Raw genomic sequence first — 25,873 nt, 5'->3', positions numbered from 1 at the left:
GGGAATTTGCAGGTGAAATTGACTCTGAAAAGTGCAATATAAAACACTTACAGTAATAAATGTATCCTTTTCCTATCCCCAAAGACTGAAAATACTTTTATTATTAAATAGGCTCTCACCTGTTTACATTTAGTTATAGGCTTCTCACATAACTTCTTAGCTGAATCCCCAGATTTCTTAAGAATTAAAGGCACTCCATATTTAGCAGCAGGTTTGGTAATTTTGTGAGCAGGTGCAGCAGAAGCTAAGTTTTGTCCTTGGGCTGGTCTCTTTGCTATGCAAGACAAAATAACAATGCCAACTCTTTGCACAAAATTAGATAGATAAAATATTGCTCATAGTAAAACAATATTGAGAGGAATATTCAGAAAACATTCTTTAGCCTAAACTTATACAATAAATCCCACTGATTTTCATATGCTTCAGAGGTATGCACAAAACTGAAATGTTTAAATGCATGCTGGAATCAGGGACAAACTACACAATTTCTTACTTTGACAAATAATGGGAAATTATTTATAATTTGAAACTCCATAATGTACAAAAAGCAAAGATTAATATATGCCTTACAAAAAGAATCACTGAACAAATCTAGCATGAAATGTTGAATTGCAATTATTTTAATAACATACTATAATAACATACAATTAACCAATAAAAGCAAGTTTTATTTTAAGGTCATAAAATAGCTTGATAATGAAAGTTACTAAATCATCTCAAGAACAAAAGTGTGGCCAATAATAGCTTCTCTTATACAGAGATTATCCAGAATCATTCTTAACCATGTACGATAAATAAAATATTTCATGTACACAAAGCCATTGTTATGGTAATTGCTCAAAGATCAGCCATACAAAGATTTATTTATTGGTTGGTTATATATTTAGCTAGAATTACTAGTTTATAAATTACCTGGCCCAGCATGAGGTCCAAACTTCTGAAACACTTTATGGCTGAATTCCTCTGCAATAAGCTAAAAGAACATGATTTTGAATAAAATACATGCAGTTAAAGTTAATTACAAAAATAAAACATTTTATACCTGCATTCATGATAGAAAAATTATTAAGAATACTAATATTAATAAGCATTTATTTAGTATCACATTTTGACAGACGCCATCATTTAATTGTGTAATTGGGAAGAATCAGATTCAGGTCTACCTTCAGCCTACATAAACACTGAATAATTTTGGATAGTCACTAATTCCCAACTCACTCTACCTCTTAAACTTGTGTCTGTGAAGAAAAATGAGCTGAATGAAATGTTATTCTATGCCACCCTATATTCTGGACAAAATATAAACTTAATATATGAATTATAAAGCTTTAAACCATGAAAGAGCCCACAATCTGATTCAAAGATGATTATTTCTATAAAATCCAGAATATTTCGGCAGTAATTCTATACATGCAAACTTGCCATACTGATATTTAATAAGAACTCCATTTGTATTTTGAATATATTGAGTTTTGAACTGGACTTAAATTATTCCCAAATTTGCCACATCAGCTGTAACTCTCAGGATGCCACTAGCTTAATAGTAATTCAGCATATTCCGCAGTTAGTTAGTATTATTAAACCAAGTTCAGTTTTTGGTGATTGTATGGCTAATATTTTGACAGCTTGATGGTCATAGTTCTCTGAGGAAATTCTAATAATCTTAAATCCCATTTATTATATTAATTTTCTTTCCCTTTTTCTACTTTCCTCCACATGCCAAGCATAGGTTTTTCTAATCCTAAACCTGCTGATCTCATATGCCTAAAATATCCAAGCTTCTGCTTGCTGGTCATCAACAGTTTTTATTTAGTCCAAGACTAGCTGATTCTTCTTCAAGTCCACAGTTCTCTCAATATGCCCTTTTCTCACTCCTTCTCAAGATCTAGTTTTCTTAGTTGTACATCATCTACTTCTTGTGCCATATCCATCATTGGATGTTGGCAATCATGTTGGCGATCCTATTTTTATCAACAGCTGCATTAAAAAGTGCTGCTGAGTTTTGTCTAAATCAGTCCCTTAGATTTTGAAGCCATGATGTTCTTCTTCTCATTTGCTTTCAATATTTTTCTAGAGCAGGGGTCACCAACCTTTTGGACCACCAAACTCATAATTTTAAATCCCGTGGACCACTAATATGAATTTTGACTGACAGTGGCTTGCTGACATTTTCCCAGGGTCTCTGCAGAAAGCAGCAGAGATCCTGGGAAAACCCCCCAAAAAGTCTGCAGGAAAATTCCCAACCCCATTTTCCTACCGGTTAATCATTCTTTATTTGGGATCGCAGGATACTATCTCTAGCTCTGTTCTCAGGGGGAGAGAGGGAGAGAGAGAGAGAGACCTTTGGCTTCATGCAAGGAAAGCAGCAGAAGCAGCAGAAGTCTTTCTCTCCCCCCAAACTCTGCCAGAAATGAGTCTTTGCCAGTGCAGCCTCTTGGAGCAGGATGCCTTACAGGATCCTAAAGATTCATTTCTGACAGTTTGGGGGAGAGAAAGAAAGACTTCTGCTGCTTTCCTTGCGTGCAGCCAGAATCATAAGAAAGAAGAAGAAGCAGCTCGGTGGCCAGGCCAGGCGCAAGTTCCCCCCTTCCGACCTTTCCCCTCTCCCCTCACTATCTTGTGTTGTTCGCAATGTAAGTGACGCAAGCCTTGTATTCCCACGGGCCATGTGGGCGGTGTAGCCTTGTGTTCCCACGCAGCCTGGATTACTTACTTTGGGGGGGACATTTCTCTGTGGGCCAGCAAAATTTTCTCACAGACCACCAGTGGTCCCTGGCCCACTGGTTGGCAACCACTGCCCTTAGAGGATTAAGTGAAGCATGCCATATTTTTCTGGGTGTTGCATCATATGTCCGAAATATTCTAACTTTCATTTTTAATGGTTTTGATGATTTCCTTTGCCTTTCCCAAGTGGCTTATCGCCTCCTCATTTCTGATTTTGTCAACCCAACTTATACATAACAGCAGTCTATAAATCCACATTTCAAATGCTTCTAGTCTCTTCAAGTGGCTTTCTGTCAGAAACCAACTCTCTCCGTAGAGGATAGAAAAGATGTAACATCTGACAAGCCTGATTTTCAACCTTAGGCTTATGTCATAATTGCAGAAACCTTTTTCATTTTGAAGAATGCTGTTCAAGCTTTCTCTATCTTTATCTTTATTCCAGTGGTCATGTCCCAGCTTTCACGTAAATTAGAACCGAGGTACATGATTCATGTCATTAAAATACTCTTATCCATCATCTTGTCTTCAAGTTGTCATTCCTTTCCCATCTAGAATTACTCTTCTACCTTTCCATCATCTTTCTTGGTTCTCTTCTATTTTTCCATTTATCTTTATTGTTTCTTTAGCCAATAAACAAACCTACCTATTACCTTCACCTTTAACTGAGGAGAAGGCCAATTAGGCTGTGTCTAGACCAGGCCTAAAATTTGATTTCCCTGTTCCTAGTCCTCTATCTTAATCATTAAACCAAACTGGGTTTCATAAGAATCTTACAAAGTTTTCATGCAGTTTTCCATTTGCTACGAACTTTCCTTGCAACTTTTTTCCATTTGTCCTATTTATTGACATTATTGGTTGACATATCTTTCTTTGCCCTTTCTTCCTTGTTAATAGAATTCTCTATTTAGTCTATGTCCATTTGCCTGAGGCTTCAACATCTTCATTTTTTCCCCTAGCTATTGTAAATTGAAGCTTTTCCTCTTGGTCAGGGGGGAAAATTGCCTCTGTTTTCACAATATCTTTAAACATTTTATGAAATAGAAGAATAATTGACATAATCACTGATAAAGAAATTTTTTATGATTCTTGGAAGTAAAGAAAAAATAAACTGGACTTTTGAACTCACTGCCAAGATCTAAAGGTTCAAATACATACCTGTGGTGTAAGAAATTTCTCAATGCGTTTAACTATAAACATTTTCTCCAATATGGAGTTAACAGATGGTCGATCTCTTGGATTTCTTTTAAATAACTGTGAAATTAGACTCCGGAGTTCATGGGAATAACGTGTAGAAACAGGAGGAAATGATCCAGAGATTATTTTGAGAACTAAATTTTTCATATTACCAGCTTCAAACTAGAGAGAAAAGTAGAATTTATTGGATAATAGCAATGCTGTTAAGTATACTTAGTGATATCCTTAAGTTACTTTAAAATATTTTTCAAGATATTAACTTTTTTCATTCTATAGGAAACTTTCACAGATTGTTTTTCAATATTTGCAAATTATGTATATAAACTGGGAAGTTTTACAAGAACTAAAAACAACTGATCATTTTGTTCTGTAATTTTCATTGTATTCTGTAATTTTTCACAGATATGGAGTTGATTTACCTTTCATAGTGATTAAGAAATATAAAGAATGCACTTTGCAAACATAAACAGGCTCCATGCAATTATTTCAAGGTTATATTTATACAAAGAATTGGCACACTAAAACTAGGATTTATCTCAGTAAACATACTTAAGAAATACAAATTGCTATAAGGAAGAAGGAACTTGGCATATTAATGTTAATTTATGCTGAAAAGTTGATGAATAAAGAATGAATGACTATAAATGGATAACTTAAATCTTAACATTACTAGCTATAATCTCACATTTTGTGACCTTTTCTTTGTAGCATCTAAATATGGGATCTGAACCCTCAAAATAGTACAAGCTGTGTTTGGACATTCAAGTCATCCAACATATGTATAAAGTACAACAGCTTTTTATGCAAGAATGTAAGATTATAAAAACATATTATTTATATTGTTAAAGAAAAATAGTATTTGTCATGACAACAATACTATGAGAATAGTATTTGTCATGATAAAATAACTAAGGCAATTATTTATGTCTTCTTCAACACCAATTATCAAAAATATTATCAGGAAGGGATACAAATGGTCAGAAGAGTGATTAAGAATATTAAACTTTAACTTACTGCATGTTTCAATGTACACATTTCATAAAGAACACACCCAAGGGCCCACATGTCACTAAGAAACAAAGACAAATAGTACATTTACAATGGCAGCTAAAAATTCAATTTTGTCTTTGGTCCCTTCCATAAAAAAGGAATATATTATACTTGTCAGTTGTAGGAATATTATTTGATTGTTGTATGAGTTTGAGAACATGGAAAAATGCCACAGTTGAAATATATTCTGTTTTGGTTCACTTAGGTAAACAGGAAGAAATTATTAGATTCCTTATACTATATTAAGACAGAACACGGATTTATCAGTGAATCCAACCTGTGGTGTGTAAACCATGCTTATGATATAGCATTTTATGTGATCCAAGCCACTGTGACTTACTGACTGATTTTCAAAGGTTAAATAAAGAAATTGTGGCTCACTGTATAGTGGATTCAGATTGCAATCTAAGTATTATTTGCCTGCTTACTGCTTCTGTTCCACTTGCTCCTAGGCCATTTATTCCAGCCTCTAGAAAGAAATAAAATTCTATAATATATTACTGAAACAGCAGCAATCCCTACTAGTGCCATAGTAAACTACACAGAATGAGATGGCTACTTATGAAGACATATTTTGATTGACAAATATATATAATGGTATTTTAAAATGTTTACTATATACTTAGGTTTTCTAACTAATTGTAGAACATATACTGCTTTATAGAGTCAGAACTACATATTACAGCTTTTTAGTAGTCAAAAATTATATTTTTATTCCTTTATCTAAAAACTATTATATTAAGACTAAATAAAAGCACACTAATTTCTCTACAAAACTAAAATAGAGCAAAGTGAGAACAAGCAAGATGAAAAAAGTGATAGCACAATAAAAGGTCACGGTATCTATCTAGATTACAATGGAAAGTAGTTAAATGCTACCTTTTATTATTGTAAGGTTTATTCTCACAGATTTCTGGTGACAAGTAATATGGTGTTCCTATACAAGTTCGAGCAAGTTCCACTGTACTAAAATAAAAAATAAAATGGTATTAGTTAAATAACCACATTAATAATATTATTAGAAATGAGGCAATGGGGATTGTTCAACATTACCTATTCAGAACTCTAGCTATTCCAAAATCTCCCAACTGTATTGTTCCATCTTTGGTTAAAAATATATTCTGAAATAGAAGAAGAAAAAACATATTCTTTTAAAAAATATGAACAATAATTTGATTACAATTATAGTTAGAAATTACTCTTGGCTGAATGTGCATTATATTATTCAGAGATAACATACAGTTTATAATGTTTAGTTTTGGTTTGTATTCTGTTAATCCAATCACTGTGGTTTAAAGAGCCATTGTTTATAATATATGTTGTAGAAAACGAAGCAATTTTGCTGTATTCAAACATGGCTACATAATGTGAAGTGCAAATCCAACAATTCAGTCCCAAACTTCTGTAAGTGAAGCATGCTTGCATTTTTCCTATGCTATTTTCCAACCTTTTATTTTGAAGCAAATTAATGCACAAAATCAAGTAATCTTTCTTTAGAAACTTATCTCATCTTATGACTTAAAATACATGTCAGCCACTAAGCAAAAAAAATGTTTGATTAAAGTGCAAGAGTCATCAAACTGCTTAACTATGATCATGTAACAGTTAATATACAAATAGCATATTTTCAAAAAAAAAAAGTTGTAGTCCTTCTGAGAGATGCAGTTAGAGATGAGAGATGTAGTTATATACTGCTTCACAGTGCTTTACAGCTCTCTCTAAGCGGTTTAGAGTCCTCATTTTACCAATCTCGGAAGGATGGAAGGCTGAGTTAACCTTGAGCCTGTGAAGAAATCTAAGATAAGATGAAATAAATACTAAATGTTTTAAATTATAAAATTATTAAATTCATGATAGAACTAGGCTGCAATCCACTATGTCCAGCTGCGTGACATTGGACCAGTCATTTCTCTCAGCCCAATTCACCTCACAAATTTGCTGTTGGGGAAAAATAGAAGGAGAAAGGAGGAGTTATTTGTAAAAATAATAACGGTGGGAGATGGGATATAAATAAATAATAACACAGTTGCAACAAGACACCCCAGCTGTCTCTGCATAGACCTTCATGCATAGCTGCTTTACTAACAGTGGAATTATGTGCATGTACACAAACAGGAACAGATTTGAAACCAACTGATAAGCTCTGCAAAGGATCCGTTTTAACAAATTGTTTTATTTATGTTAAAATATTTAGAAAAGCTCCTCTTTTGAATACTTAGGACAACCATAGTTTGTATACTGTTAACCTAACTAAACATCAGCTACATCATTTAATGCTCATTTAACTTTCATTTAGAGGACAACTTGTTCCTGAGAAGGTATTCTAGCCTAGAATTTTGGTTTCATATTATGAGCTAAAATTAGCTTAAGGCTCCTGCACTTCTGTTAATGGAAGAGGACGAAACTAAAAGTATAAACTTGGAAAACTTGCTTAAAACCTCCAGTTTGTTTGTAACCTTATTTAAATAAATTTGCAAATAGGCATAACAGGAAACAATAATTTATTTAAAATCTAGAACTTTAACATTTCATAGCTACACATATGAAAAAAGTGGGAAGAAACAATGGTAGAATAATTTTAAATACACTGGAGTACTATGAAGTAGACAGTGAAAGTGTGATAATGTAAATTGGCAATTTATGTTGCAACAATTAAAATGTATGAACATTGGCAAAAAATTTATAAATATGATAAGGGCAATTTACACACACCAGAGAACTAAAGTGATGATGAATAGAGATGCGACAGAATATTTCTGTACAAAAAAAAGGTACGAGACACGGCTGTCCATTATCCCCATTATTATTCATATTAACACTAGAAGTTTTAACCAGAAATATTAGACAAGATCCAGAAATAAAAGGAATGGTTATGCATAGTTGCAAAAGATGATTAAATAACATAGAGATCTAAAACCAGAAATATTTTTGTTGGATATAATGATGGAGGGTTATGATAAAGGGACTATATATTTAGTTTTGCATGTATTGACTACAGCAAATATTGTATTTGCATAATATTGGAAAAATGAGAACACTCCGTTAGATGAGGATGTAATTCAGAAAATATTAAGACTGTGCAGAGATGGATAGATTGAAAATAAAGGAAAATAAAGGAGAAAGAAGACACAGAATATTACCTAACATGGAATTGATTTTATGAGAGGTTAGGGATAAGAGGTAAAAATTAGATGAAAATTTTTGTTATGTATGAATCAAATATAAAGATGGTTTATAATTATAAATATTCCAATATAATCAACAGAATTATAAATAAGCTAATACAAAGAGAAATTTAGTTAAAACTATTTTAATATTATTATTAGTGTTATGTATTAATATTTCTGTTTGTTCTTACTTTGCTTTTCTGTAAATGATATGACCTGACAATACACTGTATTCAAAATGTTTATGAATAAAAAATATATATATACAAAAAAAAGTGGAAAGAAAAACTATGAGTTTGATATTTAGTACAGCTCATTTCTGAAATACTATATTTCAACAGCATAACTATTGCTTTGAACAAGCCAGCTCTTCAGTTTGACGAATTGTTCAGATTTGATTTCTTATTTCATCAATATTTGTGAGCATAAGGTTTCAGCATACCTATTAAAATTCCACCAAAAATGGTTATATCTAACTTACCTGTGATTTTATATCTCGATGCAGAATTTTTCTATCATGTACGTGCTTCAGTGCTAAACATATTTGTACAAACCAATCCATGATCTATAGTTACAAAGAAATTACTTTTTGTTAGAAAATTATATTTTAGCATGAGAGTAAAGTAAATATTAATCTCAGGGAGATGCTTATTCCCAATGACTTACTCTCAAAATTACTTTAATTTTTTTACAAAAAGAAAAAAAATTCAAAGGTAGTATATTGCAAAATACTACATAAGGGAGGAATGGGAACCTTTTCATAAACCTCTCAAGACTTATCATTTCAAAATGCTGCCAGTGCTCATAACATAATAAGTCCTTCCCTCTAAGAATAAGGAAAAGTAATGGAGAATGAAATTCCCATAAATGGGAATGTCAGCTTCATTGGCTCCTTTTCTTTCCTCTTGAAAAGACAAGAAGTGATCAAGCTAACATTCAGGCAAAAGCATCTTCAAATACCCTGAATTGCTTTTTCCCCTATGTTGCTCATAGACAGGGCTTCACGAGAGTGGAGCTTTATAATATCAGACCCACAAATATGGTAATTCAGTAAGATATTTCCCCCCTGAAAAACAAATACTGAATTGAGATTCAAGGCACCACCATCAATCACCATTGTCCTTCTTTCTCCTTCTCTATTTTCTTATGTATTCTTTTTGACTGCAAATCTGAAGCCAGGAACTGTCCTAAAGACAGCTCGGGATCTTCAGTTCCTAGCCATTGGAATACACAACATACATAGGCAAGATCATATGGTTTCCACATTTTTTTTTTCTTTCACAGCTAACAGCAGCAATTGGGTCTAGAATGTTTGATGCTAAGCAACATGGTCCTAAAGTGCAACATCACATAATTGTGCTGCTTAGTAACAGCAATTCCAGTACTTCTGCTTGCCACTGTTAAGCAAATCTCATGCTGTATGACATCACATGATCTTTTGCAGGTTTTGACTTTGCTTGTCAAAAGCTGGCCGTGAAGATTGCAAATTATGATCATGTGACAGTGGGGGCACTGAAACAGTCAGAACTACTTTGAGAATTAGTCATAAGTACCATTTATTCAGAACTGTTATAAGTTTGGATGGTTGTTCAACAATGATTGTTAAATATGGCCTACCTGTATTCAAATTTACCAAGACTGAAAGAATCAATTTGAATATCAGCAACTCATCATACTGATGTCTTACTGAGTGGTTAAAGATGCTGAGCTTGTCAGCTGGAGACCTGACAGCTTGGGTTGGAGCTCCAAGCTCTGTGCAATAAGGTGAGCTCCCGTTACTTGCCCCAGCTCTTGCCCATGAAGCAGTTCGAAAGCATGCAAATGCAAGTAGATTAATAGATACCACTTCAGTGGGAAGTAATAGCATCCTGTGCACCTTTATGTGTACTTTGGCATATAGCCATGCTGGCCACATGGAAAATGTTTTTGGGCAATGCTGTTTCCTTCAGTCAAGAAATGGAGCGGAGCACTGTGCCTTAGCCTTGGACACAAAAGGGAAACTTTAACCTTTTTATTGTTCTTTCTAGATAGAGTTTGTTTATGCTTTCTTTCCTATGTTGTGGCTTTTCATACTTGTCCATTTTTTAATGAAGTCATTAAAAATATGGTCAGTGACAATAATAAAGATTAAGTATCTTTTCAACATTATTTTGCATATTCATGAATCAATGTCTTCTCTTTTCTAAACAAGCAAAGCCGTTTATATTTAACACAAATTTTTCTAGACTTGTCAAAGCCGCCTAGAAGCTAGCTTGCGTCTTTGAAGGAATGTGCAGTTTTTCAGCTTTTGACAAGGCAATGGTAACCCATTCAAGCAAACATAGCTAGATCTAACAATCTTAGACAAATATAATCCACTCTCCACCTTTCCTTTTCTTGAAAAGATGGTGGAGACAGGAGTCGGAATTTAATTCCAGAGGATTCTGGAGGAAGATTATTTGTACCTTTTCCAGTCAGGGTTCAGGCCAGGGTTCAAGAAATGGCATTAATTACGCTTGTTGATGACCTATGGTGAAGGGGGATAGGAAGGGTGTGACCATTCTCGTACTCCTCAATCACTCACCAGCTTTTGACACAATTGACCTTAATATCCTTTTCGACCAGCTTTCAGGACTGGGAGTAAGAGGCACCATTTTATGTGTTTGTCTTATTTCTCTGTAGCCGGTTTTAATCAGTATTGGCAGGCAGGGAGAAATTACATAGAGGGTCCTTCTATTACCTGGTCTTCTGAAAAAAAGACTCCTTTTTGTGCATTGATTTTTTTAAATAGATCTCCTCCTTCACAATAATCCATTACTATATAAAGGCAGCCAGTTTCTGTAACAAAGAAAAAAGTTGGTGTTTATTTATATTATATGCCAGTGGTGGCTAACCTTTTCGGCAGTGAGTGCTGAAACGGGAGCGCACACCAGAAACCAGAAGAACAGCTCCCTGACGTGCATGCGGGAGCACCAGAAACCGGAACCTTAGATTCCCGGCACGCATGCCACCTGGTCTTCTGGTTTCCAATGCACACGAGCCTGTGAAGACCAGCTTGCTGGCACGCATGCATGTGCGAAGACCAGCTAGTCGGCACGCGCATACCCTGTATTGTGTTGGGGGGGATGCACAAAGGGAAGCTCAGCCAATTTTATGGTACACATGTTCTACTCTGACAATAAACGTTTGAAATTCTAATTCCTTTCTGCCACCATGGGGACACTTTTTGCCCAGAAGACCTAACAGAGACTGGGTGCTTCAACTGTGTGCAAATGGGGCCTTTGGAAATGGAGGGATTCCTTGCCTTTTGAAACACCCCATAGATGCCTATGAGGCCTTTGAAAATGGAGCAAATCCCTCCATTTTGAAATGCTCCATAGGCACCCATGAAGCAGTGGTGGGATTCAAATAATTTAACAACCAGTTCTCTGCCCTAAATGACCGGGTGGGCGTGGCCAACTTGATTGGTCTTACCCTTAGGAAATTTTTTCTTAGTTCAACTCACAATAAAATAACACAATAAAATAGCACTGTTCCAATAAATATAGAATAGAATAAAAGAATAGAAGAATAGAATAAAATAACAGAATTGGAAAGGACCTTGGAGGTCTTCTAATCCAACCCGAAAGGACTGCTTAGGCAGGAGACCCTACACCATTTCAGACAAATGGTTATCCAATCTCTTCTTAAAAACCTCCAGTTTTGGCTTCCAGAGGCCTCTGTGAGTCCCGTTTTTTTCCCTTCCTGCTGAAAACAGGACGCACAGAGACCAGGGAGGGCAAAAATGGGACATGCGGAGGCAAAAGTCTAGTCTTTTTCTTGTTTTCCTCCTCTAAATCTAGGTGCATCTTATGGTCTGGTGTGTCTTACAGTCCGAAAAATACAGTAATACTTTTTATAATGAAAATGTTTGTAATCATATCCTTCTTCCTGAAGGAAAGAGGTTAATCCCATCCCTAGATGGGTGATTGATGGATTTCCTTGCCCTAATCCTGTCAGGTTCTGTTGTTCAAGGTATGTGTCAGCTGTACTCCAGCTGCAACTGTTAAGTGGTTCTTGACTGTCTGCCCGGAGCTATTAACTGAAAGGAGAAGGGGAAAAAAACTCTCTTGGACTATATTTTCAACTGGTTCTCCGAATTGCATAAGTAATTAACTAACGGTTTGGGTGAACTGGTGAGAACTGGCTGAATCCCACCACTGCTATGAGGCCTTTGAAAATGAAGGGCCGAATGGGAAGGGGAAGCAGTTGTGGGGAGCAGGGAAATAGGGTGAATGTTGCAGACCTACACTTGTTTGTAAGGGCAAACAACTGTTGTGATGTCGTAATTTTTGGACTTGCTTATAAACACTAGGGGCTTTATCTCATGTTTATAAACACTAGGGGAGGAACTCATAACCCGGGGCTTAGCTTATTCCTCGTCAGCAGACATGGAATTGTAACAAAGAAATCCAGCTAGGAAACCTGAGTAGTAAAAATACTACTTAAGCAAATTCTGACAATTTAATATCTATAATCAAGTTCGTGTTTTAAGACTTCTGTGCCTGACTTCAAAGTATCAGTTTATCATTAAGACTTACCTTCAAATGATTCTCTGTACAAAACAATATTTGGATGTTTCATATTTGCCAAAACAGCAACTTCTCTTCTTGATTCTTCTCTTTCTTTATTTGACATCTTAAAAAAAGAAGCACTACTTATTAAAATGTATTTGTAAATAGAATAATGAAAAGGAAACATAATTTGAGCAACATACCTTGGATATGTTAATTTCCTTAATGACATACTGTTTGCCATTTTCCTTTGCTTTAACCAGAATTGCTTTTCCAAAAGATCCTTCACCAATTTTTTGCACCTTAATATATTTGTCCATAGTAGCTTTTTAAGGCATCCTTATTCATAAGCTATGAAGAAAATCAGTTTATTCTTTTAGCATTTGTTATATCAACATTACATTCTAAACTGGGCTCTGAATCACTCAGTTTAATACTATCAAGATTTAAATATACTATAGCCAGAAGCTTTTTTGTTTGTTTGTTTCAGTTAAGCTATACTTAGTTTGTGTTTATTTGTTTGCTTTGCTTTATAGTTGTTTTTCAAAGAATGGGAAACATAGGAATAGTTGGCTTATTAATAATTTACAAAATATACAACATTACTAACAATTCTGGGTTAGTTACACATTTCCAGGCAGCAGATTGGAAAGCGCCTTTGTCTTTGGCATCAGAAATCAAGTTGACTTTATTTGCAACAGCCCAGTCATAAAGCTGATCTCCATTTTCGTCAGAAGAGCAATAGTTCCTATTTACATGATGGCTGTTAAAATCACCTGCATAAATTGCAGGGTGAGGTTTGATGTCCAAAACATGCTGTGGCCAGGATATCTGAGGTGGCTTGTAAATGTTGACAATTGTAAGATCACCTAATTTTGAAACAACTTCATGTTGTTTGTGGAGGTTGACAGTAGAAAAGCATTCTCTATATTCCTTCAGACATACTTAGCTGTGCCATAATTGTGTGGTATTTGGCCACCACAGTTAAGAACACAACTATGTATGTAGCTTTTCAGGTTCATCCACCCTGAATTTCTAATACATTCAGGGAGACTAACAAGTAATTGGCTCGGCAAATTCTTTTCAAACATACTTTCTAGTGGACACATCCCACCGGAATTCCAAAAAGCCAAAAATATCGCTTCTGAAACCTGGCAAACCACAAGACAGAGTAGAAAGCTACTGCTCCATTGCCCTTCTGAGTTCTTGTTACAAATTTCTGGAGAAACTTATCATTGGACCCATAACAGATACATTTCTGTCTGTGGAACAAGCTGGATTTTGTCGTAATCACAGTTGTGTTGATCAGGTGCTGAGCCTAACAGAACATCTCGAGGCTGGTTTCCAGTGAGGATTAAAAATCACACCTGTATTCATTGACCTTACTGCGGCATACGATACCGTGTGGGAGAAAGGTCTGCTTTACAAACTGAGTCACATCATCCCCTGTGAAATCTATTATTTAATAAACAACATGCTCAGCGATAGATCCTTTCTTATCATTATGGGGGACAGTGTTAGCAAATCAAATCAAATCAATTTATTGTCAATGCACAACATGTGTACAATGAAATTCAATGAGCCTTCCTTGGTGCAGCCCCCCCCCCAAAAAACATAAAATATATATCTCAATAACTTAATAAATGAAAGAAATAGAATCCCTAAACCCAAATAAATAACTAATACACATTCCCATATGTATGTAACATTATATTACACCAGTATGAACATGTTGTATGTTGTGCTGGCCCTGCAAGTCTGTCATATTAAACTCAATTGTGGTGTTATGTTGCATTCAGAAGTCTGACAGCCCACGGATAAAAGCTATTTTTCAGCCTATTCGTTTGGCTGGCTCTGCTTCTATATCTCCTGCCCGAAGGTAGAAGAGTAAAGAAGTGCTGACCAGGGTATGAATCATCCCTGAGGATTTTCCTCACTCTGCTAAGGCAGTGGGTCCTGGCGATTTCGTTTAGTGGTGCCAGGGGACAGTCCATAATTTTACAGCAAGTTAAGAAAACTCAACAACGGCCTTCCACAAGATTCTGTACTGGCACCCACACTGTTCAATCTTTATATCTCAGATATGCCAGCTACAAGGGGACGTAAATTTGGGTATGCAAGTGACCTGGCCGTAGCAGTGCAAGATAAAAACTTGGAAATATTGGACTGCCTCCTCTCTGAGGACCTGAAGTCCCTGGGAAAATTCTTTGCTGACTGGAGACTCATACCCAGTGTCAGCAAAACAGTGACTATCTGTTTCCATCTCAACAACAAACTTGCCAATGTCACCCCAAAGGCCTACCTGAATAACAACCTTCTCCCTTATGATCCTCATGCCATTTACCTCAGGGTAACTTTGGATCGGACTCTCTCCTATAAGAAACACCTAGAGAACATGTCCGCTAAAAGCAATACCAGGAACAACTTATTCCAGAAACTAAGAGGATCTAGATGGGGAGCCTCAGCCTCTACTCTCAGAATATCAGCACCAGGGTTGGTCTATTCCAGGGGTGTCCAACCTTGGCAACTTTAAGACTTGTGGACTTCAACTCCCAGAATTCCTCAGCCAGCTTTGCTGGCTGAGGAATTCTGGGAGTTGAAGTCCACAAGTCTTAAAGTTGCCAAGGTTGGACACCCCTGGTCTATTCCATAGCTGAATACTGCGCCCCCATCTGGCTTAATAGCTGCCACACTAGCAAGATCGATGCTAGACTAAATGATACAGTGAGGATCATAAGCAGTTGCATAAAATCTACTCCTACTTGCTGGCTTCCCATCTTGAGCCACATAGCACCACCAGCCCTACGAAGGCAGGTAGCCTTAGTGAAGAAGTACAACAAAATTATGAGAACCCACTTCTTCCTGTGCACGCTGATCTTCCTCATCAATCGATTGGCATGCTTAAATCCAGGAAGCCCTCTCTGACACACGCTCAACAGCTGTCTAACAACTTTGACATCAACTCACAGTATAAAGCCAAATGGACTGCTGAATGCCCAGATACAGGCAGTTACGTAGATGACCCTACACCAGTGAGGGCTAACCTTTTTGCGTCGTGTGCCAAAAGTGCATGCGTGCACACATGCACATGTGTACTTGCACCCATAATGCAATGCACATGCAACCACCCCCACCCCCCTGCGCATGCATGTGAAATTTTAGAGCAGTGCAAAGCATTTAAATGCAGCTTCACAGAATATATTAGTATAAACAAAGGTCCTCCTCAAATTAAAGTTTCTATGTCTTCAGGAATCAGAACCAGTTTGGTGTAGTGCAACACCAAACATTAAGGCACCAGGCTAGAAAATGGAAGCCAATTGGGGGATCTTGGTCCAGTCAATCTCTCTAAACCAGGGGGGTCAAATTCGTGGTGTCACATTGCCAACACATGACGTTTTACGATGGTTTTCCCTTTGCGGAGCTGGGGTGGGCGTGGCCTGTACGTGAAGCATCTGGCCAAGGGCCACCAGTTTGACATTCCTGCAGTCTAAACCTTAGAAAGTAGGCAGAGAAAAACTATTTCTGAAAAACTTTGCCAAGAACACTGCAGGAACTTTTCTAGGCAATTACTAAGGTCAATGTAGCTATTTGAAGGTTTCCCAGACAGTTTGCATATCTGTATATACATGCATTTTTGCTTCACTGCAATAGCATTTTCTGTACATGCATAAACAGAGAGAGCATATAACCATATTAACCCTTGCAAAAGACACACTGGCATAATGCTTCAAAGAGGATGCTTCCCTTGCACTAATACACTTTACGAAGTATCCTGATAGTTTTCACAATTTTGAGTTTAAAAAAAACTCGGAAGTTCAGTGTAAAGATTTTGCTTTTAAATTAAAGTAAGGTTACTTTTTGTTGCCACAAGCCGTCTAAAACAGAGAATTTAGAAACTGATTATGTATCAACATTTTTCTTTTGTGTTATCAATTAAATTTTAGATATGTGAATTGGGGGTAACCAGGATAGAAAAATTACCCAGTTTGTCCTGAGCCAGTATAACTTATACAGTATATAAACTTTTTAGATGACATTGCATGTCATTTCTAAGGATAAGGCACATCACCAAAGCAATAACTTTTTAATTATACTAGTATAGCACTAGTATAGCTTGAATTAACCAAAGATAGTTTAGATTTTTTGAACAGTTTCATTAAGTCTGAATCTCAATCTCAGTTATGTAAATTAGTCTTATGTATGTTTACCTAAATTAGGTTTATGCTAAATTAGTTATTTCCAACATTCAAGTTTTCTTTGGAAATAGCTCCCAAGTAAAATTTTGGGTTGTTAATGAACACATTTATAATTAGGAGACTTAAATATTACTTTATATAAACTATGGGTAAAATAAGATGCTTAACTGCCTTAAACTATTAGGGATTAATCATATTTAGAGAATGAAAATGTCTTGATATACTAGAATATTACTTATTGATTTTTCTGGATCTGGAGTTCTCGGTTCTATCAGCTTATCCTCTTCGAATGTCTATAGTAAAAGGTGGAACTTTTGCAGAAACTCAATTTTACCACCTGATGAGTGGCAGAATGTATTAGTAGCAGTTTTATTCTGCCTCAAAGAAATTAGTTTGTAGGGAACCAAAATTTTACTCCAACTACCAAAAAGCATTTATCGTCTACCTAAAACGAATAATTAAGGTCATTGGGTAGAAAATTAGGATTTGGTAAATCTAAATTCCAGCAGCACTTGCTAAGGTGGGAACTAACAGCATTCAAACTAGGGGGGGGAAATGCTTATATAAACATAGGACATTAGTCTCCAACTCTCAAGGCTGGGAAAAAGGACAAACGTCTATTGACTTGAAAAAAAAATGAGAGGACAAGGCCCAGAATCCAAGTATGCCGAGTACTGAAGCAGAGCGAGGCAAATGGCTTGATTTCCTCTGTTCTGCTGATTTTCTGCACATCTCACTTGCGTGGAATAAGGAAACATTTAGCTGTGTCATGTCTATGAAACTGCTGGCATAAATAAGTTCCTGAATATAGGGTTGAGTGTCTTGTGTACACACCTGGTAACTAGTAGCTAAAAGGTAGCAAACAGAAATCCCGTTAAGAGAAACAGCCTTATCCAATCTGTTATACAGCTATTCCTGTTCAAAACAAGCTATATTACTGTTTTAAGATAAAGGTTTGATACTTGGATGCTTCTAGGTAGATCATCTTCCCCAGCCCATCATAGAAGACTGAGGGAGAAATCCCTCATGAGTTTGTTTATAACATGCAAGTCGTTTCTCTTTGACTTCAAAGAAAAAAAACCTATTGCATTATATTAAACTGCAGTAACGACATTTTCAAGAATGTTAATCCTTGAATTAATCATCTTAACAGCAATTGATAGCACAAAGCGAGATTTTAACTTTTCCAGCAGACTTTCACGTTATGGTAGTTTCTGAATGCTAATGACCGTTTAATAAGCTGTAGAGAAGAATTCCCTAAATCATCATTTATGTTACAATATCTTCCGAAATTGCGTTTCCTGGCTCCCAACATAGCTTGCCCGACTCTGATTGGTAACGAGAGGCCTTCTCGCTTCAGAATGATCACTGCAGTTCTGCTTTGGACACACCCATTCCAGAGAAAGAACTAAAACATAAAATTGAGGCAACTTACAAGGCAACAGCGGTCCGTCCACAACGGAACAAATATCAAACCTGTGGTAATATGACAAAAGCCATCCGAGCCCCGCTACAAGAAACTTCCCACGTCTCTGCACTTCATTAGAGAGCCCATCTCGTTCTTCAACTACTTCAGCCGAAGCCTCAACCTTCGGTCCCACCCCTTTCGGTTTGCTATAGGAAGGCGACCTAAAACTTTGTCTCTCATTGGACGAAACGGGACCTATGAGTTTGGATTTACCAGACAGGGAGCGCCACATTAATTGCTTACAGCTTCACCCTAGCAACGGCGAGGGAAAGGCCACGTGACGACGTGGAAGCCTTAGAAAGGAGGGGGAGCGCAGCGCAGGCTGGCTGAACGTAAGATTCGTCTCTATTGCATGCTGTAGTTTACATTGCACGCGTTAGTGCTGTGTGTACTAAGTCAGAACCTTAATTCTTATTATATTATTTCTTTTGCATATAAATTAACCGTTGATGAAATAGTTGACGAAACAAGCTTATTTCTGAGCTCAAAGCCTAACAATAATAAATAATTATTATTTATAAGCGAAACAAGCTTATTTCTGAGGTCTGTAGGGGGCGTGCATAAGCGCACCAACGTGCCTACCGTCCCTGTCCTATTGTTTCTCTTATTCTTTTATTTTTCTTATATGTACCCATTTCATGTATTCACAACTATGTATACGCTTATACTTATTATCTTGTAAACAATTGGCAAATCAAATCAAATAAATAAATAAATAAATATTTTTTTATACATTATGTGGCTTCATTGTTTTTTCTAATAAGAAAATACTTGATTCTACAAATGTAGAATTAGTAGAAGTATTAACTCAGTGGAAACCAAGCCACAAATAATCTTGTAATTTATTGAAGGTAAGTACCCCAGTGGGCACGTTTAAAGTAAGCACTCATTATAGATGAGCACAGAAGAAAATTCTAATCCTTTCAATATTAAGAATAATTCACTTCTTAACTCTAAAATTGTCAAGAACAAACTAGAACTGCATATGCCTATCTCCAGCCAGCTACGTTGGTCCAATTTCTGGGTTTGTAAGAATTGTTTTTATTTTTGCTGCAAAAATGTCCACAATTTTCACTGGAAACATTTCATTACTTACTTGCAATTCAATATTTCCTTAAAATGGCTAGAGAGAACAATTTTTGCCATCAAAATCAATTAACTTTATTAATCGTACAAAATCGGGATATTATAACTATTATAATACTCAAATCTTCCAAGCAAAATTATGAACTTCAGAAATCGGTTTAAAAATTGCCCATTTCCAAGTCAAACTAACATACCTTGATGTATTCAGCTATCAGATATCCATAATTTGGAAAGTAGGTCAGGAAACGCACTCCTATCAAATTAACCAAATTCAGCAGTCATATAGAAACACAAATCCTTGATGAAGTTACAAAACATTTAAAAGAACTATTACCATTAAAAACAAATCATGGTTTTGTAGAGCTCACAGTCTCTTGGTATTTCCAGGCAGCAACCCCCCCCCCCAAAAAAAACACAACCCTCCAGAAAACTGGTTTATGATTCATTTTCCTAGAATGAGAGCAAAATATATTTTACTTGTACATTTGGGGACTCATCAAAGCCATCTATACTACATAATTTGGTTGGCTGGGATTCTGCTGCTCAAAGCATTTCCCAAAATGCAGAGTTTTGTTTGGAATGAATAGTGAACATTGTTTCCATGTTCACTATTCATTCACATCTTTTCTAATACTGCAGTCCTGCTAAACAGATCCACTATTGTGTTGGTTTGGCAGATTGGGAGGTAGAAATTCTAGATTATTTTCAAAAATAATTTTGAATCTCTGCTAGTGATCATTGTTTTTCATTTAGTTCTCTGCACAATTCTGCCTTGGCTGTGTTGATTTTAAAGCATGAAGAGGTTAATAAATCCTTACTACTGAAAGTGTTAATTATTAAATATTGATTTAAAATTATATTTTAATTACTGTTGTGCCATCAACGTTATTTTACAAGCACTCATTCCAGATCCTCATCCTTTACTAGTCTGAGATGCTCTTAAGACAGGGCTGTCAAACTCACATTGTCACGGTGGTGTCATGTGATGTGTCAGGACTTTCCTCCTTTTTGCTAAACTGGGTGTGGGCATGGCCAGTGCATGATGCATCCAGCCTGTGGGCAGGGAGTTTGACAGCCCTGCCCTAAGAAATGGGTAAGGCTAGAAACTAGGAGACTGTTGAGTCCTAGCCCAGCCTCAGCACAAAATCATTTAGGAGACCTTGTGCTAGTCCCTCCTCTCAGTCCTGGAAGAAGACTATGGCACATCACTTCCAAATCTTGCGAAGGAAATTGCAGAGACAAAAATCTAGGCAATTTCCAGGAATCAACACTGATTCTAAGGCAAACAAAAGTAAAATTGAGTTAAAGGTACTGGTTTGCAATAATATTTAGGAAACTAATAGACATACATTTTGGGGAACTACAAACTGCATTTGTTAAACTAGAAAGGGTGTATGTGTTAAAATGCAAGCTATATGTGTTAAGTTTGTCTATCTTCCTCAAATACGTGTCCTCCAGTTGTCGTTCAGGCTATTAGCTCCTATCTGGAAGTTCAAATCTTAAGACATCTGGCAGATATGGGACTGAGAAACCCCTCGTTGTTACTAAAGGGTCAACAAGTTTACGCTGGGTATTTGACAAACCAGTCTAGGCGGATGCGCAAAGTCGCAAACCAATTGGAAGCTGGCGTCTGCTGCCAGTCCAATTATAAAGTCCTTCGTTGCGCTTGCGCAGCACAGAAAGCTTACCTTTCCGTCAAAAAAAAAAAAAGCTGTAACACGAACGGCGTCGGCAATTGATTGGTTGGTAGGATTTGATCTCGAGAAATTGGTCCTGCTTCTAACGAAGTCCCGCCCCCTTTCTCGCAGAGTGGTGGGTTTTTTTTCTTCCTAGCGCAGGAGCAGGAGGATGCGTGAGAACCTCTCCGGGAATCACCAGGCGGCGCCACGCGGCCAGGTAGGGTGGATTTTTACCTGGGCGCTAGATCGGGGATAGAGACAGGGATCATTTTCAGAGACGTAATCGCAGAACTAGAGTGTGACAAACATTACAGTAGGTGTGCGTGAGTGAAAGAGATGTGGTCTAGCTAGAGATGTTGCCGGCATCCTTCACCAGACAGACACACTCCTCCCTCCACCTCCTGCCGCCATTTAACTGCAAGAGAGATGGTGGAGGAAAGCCTGCCTTTCAATATATGTTACGTTTAAAACGGGAACGAAAATGTAAGTTGAGGCATGGTCTCAAAGGCTCTGGCTGTTCTACCCTTGACTTTATAGTAGCAGGAGGTTAACTAATAAAAGTTTTTCTCTGCGAAATGCTGAAGCCAGCGTTCCTCATCCTGGTGCTTTCTGGATATGTTAGGACAAGAAGTCCTAAGTTACAGAAAATTCTGAGAGTTTACAGTCTTAGCACATTAGAAATCATAGATTGTGCTGTGATTCATTTTTTTTAAAATAAAGGCAATCTTTTACAGGGATTTTAAACTTGACTTTAATGCTGCTTTACTTTTTATTGCTCTCCTTTTCTCCTTTCTGGAAAAAAGGGAGGAACTTTATATGGTATCTTATTGGACAAAATATCCCTACTATATGGATGAAAAAGAAAAACTGTGGACAATCTTTCTGGTATTCAATAATTTCTTCCTTGCTCCATGAATATTTTTTTGGAATCTGTCCTGTGAGAAATGTCCTCATTAAATTGCCGATTGTATCTTGTGAATTGAATAATACTTGTGAAAGATTAATTTTAACTGAATTAAAGAAGACATGCATAGGTAAATGTTTCTGTAGGATGCATCCTATAATATTTCTTTTAAAATTTACTTGAATTTCCCAAGAAAGCAAAAGGAGGAGGTTGTTATGATTTTTAGGCTATGTTTAATGCTGTCTGTTTTAACCAAAATCATTGCCTTGATGTGACTTTGGAGACAGGTTAAGCCTAGCACAGCATGTTTTAGAATATTATGTATATGAAACTACTTCTGTAAGGCCATCTTTCACTAGAAAAGTTTTAATCCAATTGACTATGTGCTTGATCTTCTTTTGTTCCAAATTTTGAATCTAATTTTGAAGTTGCATAATCATTGTCCTTATATTTCTCTTCCTGCCATGGTATTTTCCTATTGCAGGATGTAGGACAGACCTATCCAGCTGAGCAAGATACTATAGCTATTATAGCTGATATAAACAATACAGGGTTCTCCTTTTATTATGTGCCTTAACATACCAAAGATTTGGTATGTTAGATCTTAATATTCCTTGAAAATGTTCCCAAATTTTATTATAAAACTTTTTGATTAAAAAGTTCAATTAAGGATTAAGGAATTCGATCCTGACTGGCTCATGGTTGACTCAGCCTTCCATTCTTCCAAGGTCAGTAAAATCAGGACTCAGATTGTTGGGGGCAATATGCTAAATGTAAACTACTTAGAGGGAGTTGTAAAGTACTGTGAAGTGGTATATAAGTCTGCTGTTGCGATTAAAAATCTGTAACTTTTTTATTGTGCTTGTGGAATTGAATAGCTTTTATGTTTGATAGATTTTATCCAGTTTCTTATGGAATAAAAATTATTGAAAGTTATTTTCCTATTGGCGGTAATCAAAATGTTAGGGTTAATAATGCAAATATGCCAACCCTACAGTACTGTGGATACATAGGGATGTTAGGAATGCTAACAATATGAGTTTTCAATAAGATTTTATAATATAAGATTTTTTGAAGTCATATGACACTCATGAGTTGTAATTATGTATGCATAATATAACAGATGGTCATTCAAGAAGAATGAATTAAATATTTTGTAAAATTCAGGGATTGAATTGGACCATTATACTAATTAGTTTGGCAACGACTTTGCTACTTTTCAATTTTCTGGATTTCTTTAAAATAATTCAAGTTTTTTTTCAACTTTTCTAGTTTTCAAAAGAACTTGATGAGGTTATGTGGGAGTCTAAGACCAACAAAATGAACCCATTTTTTATCACTAGAGATGTCCCTGTCAGTTAGGGGGTTCTGATAATTTTTTTTAACTATCATTTTTTCTGTCCTGAAAAGATTTAGAAACCTCTGGTCTGATTTGTACTTAACTGAAATATTAAAATTAAGTATCTTACCATATTCAGGTACAGCTGTGCCTGAACCACTTAAGTGATACTGTTGATGTGCTTTCTCAGGCCTGGAGGGTGTGTAGGTCTGGATGAGAAGGAATTGGCTTCAGCTCAACCTTGATAAGACTGAGTGACTGTGAGCTTTAAGGGCAAAATCCAATGTTTTTCTATAATTGATTCTGGATGGGTAACAGTCGAACAGATGGCAGCGTGGTCAGGAGAAGCTTTGCACAATTATGTCTTATGCACCAGTGGTACCAATTCCTAGATCAAGAGGTATTGCTTATGGTCACTCATGCCTTAGTCCCATTCTACTTGTATAATCACAAAGTGCTATATGTCCTTGAAGAGCATTCTGAAGCTTCAGCTGGTCCATAATGCAGTGATATGTTCAGTAGTAGAGTTCCATGGTATGCCCACATAACACCTGTATAGTACAGGAAGTCCTTGACTTCAAGCAGTGCATTTAGTGACTGTTCAAAGTTACATTGAAAAAAGTGATTTATAACCGTTTTTCACACTTATGACTATTGCAGTATCCCCATGGTCACATGATTCTACATTTATGACGGTTGCAGTGTCCCAAGGTCATGTAATCACCTTTTGCAGCCTTTTGACAAGCAAAGTCAATGGAAAAGCCATATTCAGTTAACAGCCATATTAGTAATTTAACAACTGCAGTGATTCACTTAACAATTGTGGCAAGAGAGGTCGTAAAATGGAGCAAAATTCACTTAACAATTGTCTCGCTTAGCAACAGAAATTTTGGGCTCTACTGTAGTCATAAGTCAACGACTACCTGTATACTTTTTGGAGTCTGATAGAGAATTCAGATGCTTAGATATACAGACATCAGAATGGCTCCTTCCTTCCTGACTAGAAAGGTCCATTAAAACATATTAAAGCAGTTCCATCAGGCCAGAGAGCTGGAATTCTCTGGCTAGGGCTTAATCTGCACAGAAATAGTATTTTTATTGATCGCCCACTAAGTGTGATATTCACAGTTTTTACATTTTTTCTTTTTCTTACAGATTTGCCCTATATTATTTATATTCTGATTCATTTTTGTTTTCAATTTGAATTTTTCAAAGATAGCATATTGTAGACTCCTTAAAATGTTTTATTTATTGATACATTTAAAATGGCTTATAAACCTTGCAAATAAATAAAACAATTGGTGGTAGAAATATCAGAAAAGAAGGTATGGATTAAATTTTAAGTGACACCAAGCAATTACTGTGGTATAAGAAACCAATGTTTTAACTGAATGGAAAGAATGACTACACAGATAGTCATCAACTTATGTCCATTTGTTTAAGAACTATTCAAAGTTATGACAGTGCTAAAAAAAGTAACTTACAACTGGTCCTTGCCCTTGAAACCATTACAACGTCCCCATGGTCATGTGATCAAAATTTAGGATTTGGCTACTGGCATGTATTTATACAGCAAATTCATCTTTCAAGGGGATCCCATCTTGAAGTGTGAAACAAGGAGAAATATTCTGTCTTTTTTTTATTCGACTTTTACAGTAGTTCTGTGGTTAAAGCCCTTACTGATACTTTTATTTTTTTTAACTTAAGGTAACATATTTTTTGATTATGCAGATTACTTCACAATACTTTCAATCAACCCAATTGGGTTTGAGAATGGTATGTAAATATAAATTATACATACCAAAGTTTTCAGACCCAAAGCTGCTAAATGCACAGCTGCTAACTTAGTTTGTAAGTCTTAAAGATTATAGTTCATTGTGATAGGAAAAAAATTAGACTGAATGTACTTGGTTATGTGCTAATTGGACTGTGTAGTGCTACTGAATTATTTTCAAAGAAGTACTTCTAAATGTGTGGAAATGTGAATGTAGCACTTGATTATGACACATTCACGTTACCATGATTGTTTCTAGAATTATGCTGCTGTCTGCACACCCACTCACCCCACTGCCCGGATGGACTCTGTTTTGTTAGCAAATGAGTGGACAAAGATTTCATTATAGATAATACAAAAAAAATATTGTTGCTGTGTGAGGCTGCTAGGAAAAGAGAATGTTCCATGTTGAATATTGTTAGATGAAGAACTGAAAATAAAAGTTCCAATAATACAGTTTCAAAGCCATTTCTTTAAAAAATGTATTTTAATGTGATGAATTACAAAATAGAATTAAATTCAGTGGCAATCTGTATATCATAAAATTAATTAGTTCCAGACAAACTCAGTAAACATGTTGATTCCAAGATTACGTGAATTCCATTTTTATGTAATATACATCAGTATAGCATGTTAAATTTAAAAACAATAGACACACATATTTAATATTAGCTGAAATTTAGGGACCATTTTCCATGTTCTGAGCATAAAGATTTCACCAATTTCCCTCCTGGCAAATGTTAAGAGAGCTAAACTTGCA

At 36.1% G+C, this 25,873-nt stretch overlaps 2 protein-coding genes across 5 annotated transcripts in view; one reads left to right on the top strand and one right to left on the bottom strand.

The window, feature by feature from the left end:
* Nucleotides 1-18,460, bottom strand: part of NEK1 (NIMA related kinase 1) — a 56,458-nt gene extending 37,998 nt beyond the window's left edge. Inside the window, exons 1-11 of the mRNA XM_026678857.2 lie at nt 18,299-18,460; nt 12,871-13,018; nt 12,695-12,791; nt 10,855-10,952; nt 8,617-8,700; nt 6,022-6,089; nt 5,848-5,934; nt 4,933-4,987; nt 3,880-4,080; nt 913-973; nt 120-274 (exon numbers count right to left, since the gene is read on the bottom strand). Coding sequence (XP_026534642.2) covers nt 120-274; nt 913-973; nt 3,880-4,080; nt 4,933-4,987; nt 5,848-5,934; nt 6,022-6,089; nt 8,617-8,700; nt 10,855-10,952; nt 12,695-12,791; nt 12,871-12,987 — 1,023 coding nt within the window. The 5' untranslated portion in view covers nt 12,988-13,018; nt 18,299-18,460. The remainder of the gene's footprint in view (nt 1-119; nt 275-912; nt 974-3,879; nt 4,081-4,932; nt 4,988-5,847; nt 5,935-6,021; nt 6,090-8,616; nt 8,701-10,854; nt 10,953-12,694; nt 12,792-12,870; nt 13,019-18,298) is intronic.
* Nucleotides 18,461-21,036: 2,576 nt separating this feature from the next.
* The window catches only part of CLCN3 (Cl-/H+ antiporter 3), a 46,708-nt gene continuing 41,871 nt past the window's right edge, over nt 21,037-25,873 (top strand). For 2 of the 4 annotated variants that reach the window (XM_087963350.1, XM_026678866.2), the window contains exon 1: nt 21,037-21,313. The gene's annotated coding sequence lies outside the window, so the exon portion shown is untranslated. Of the gene's footprint in view, nt 21,314-21,347; nt 21,580-25,873 lie in introns of those variants that run through there. The other 2 variants (XM_026678868.2, XM_026678865.2) reach the window with 2 other exon arrangements.

Source organism: Notechis scutatus, chromosome 4 (assembly GCF_049901735.1).
Source record: "Notechis scutatus isolate UNSWTSFEM ecotype Mainland chromosome 4, rNotScu1.2, whole genome shotgun sequence".
NCBI lineage: Eukaryota > Metazoa > Chordata > Lepidosauria > Squamata > Elapidae > Notechis > Notechis scutatus.
The sequence above is the reverse complement of the archived record's forward strand: the minus strand, read 5'-3'. Positions and strand labels throughout refer to the sequence as shown.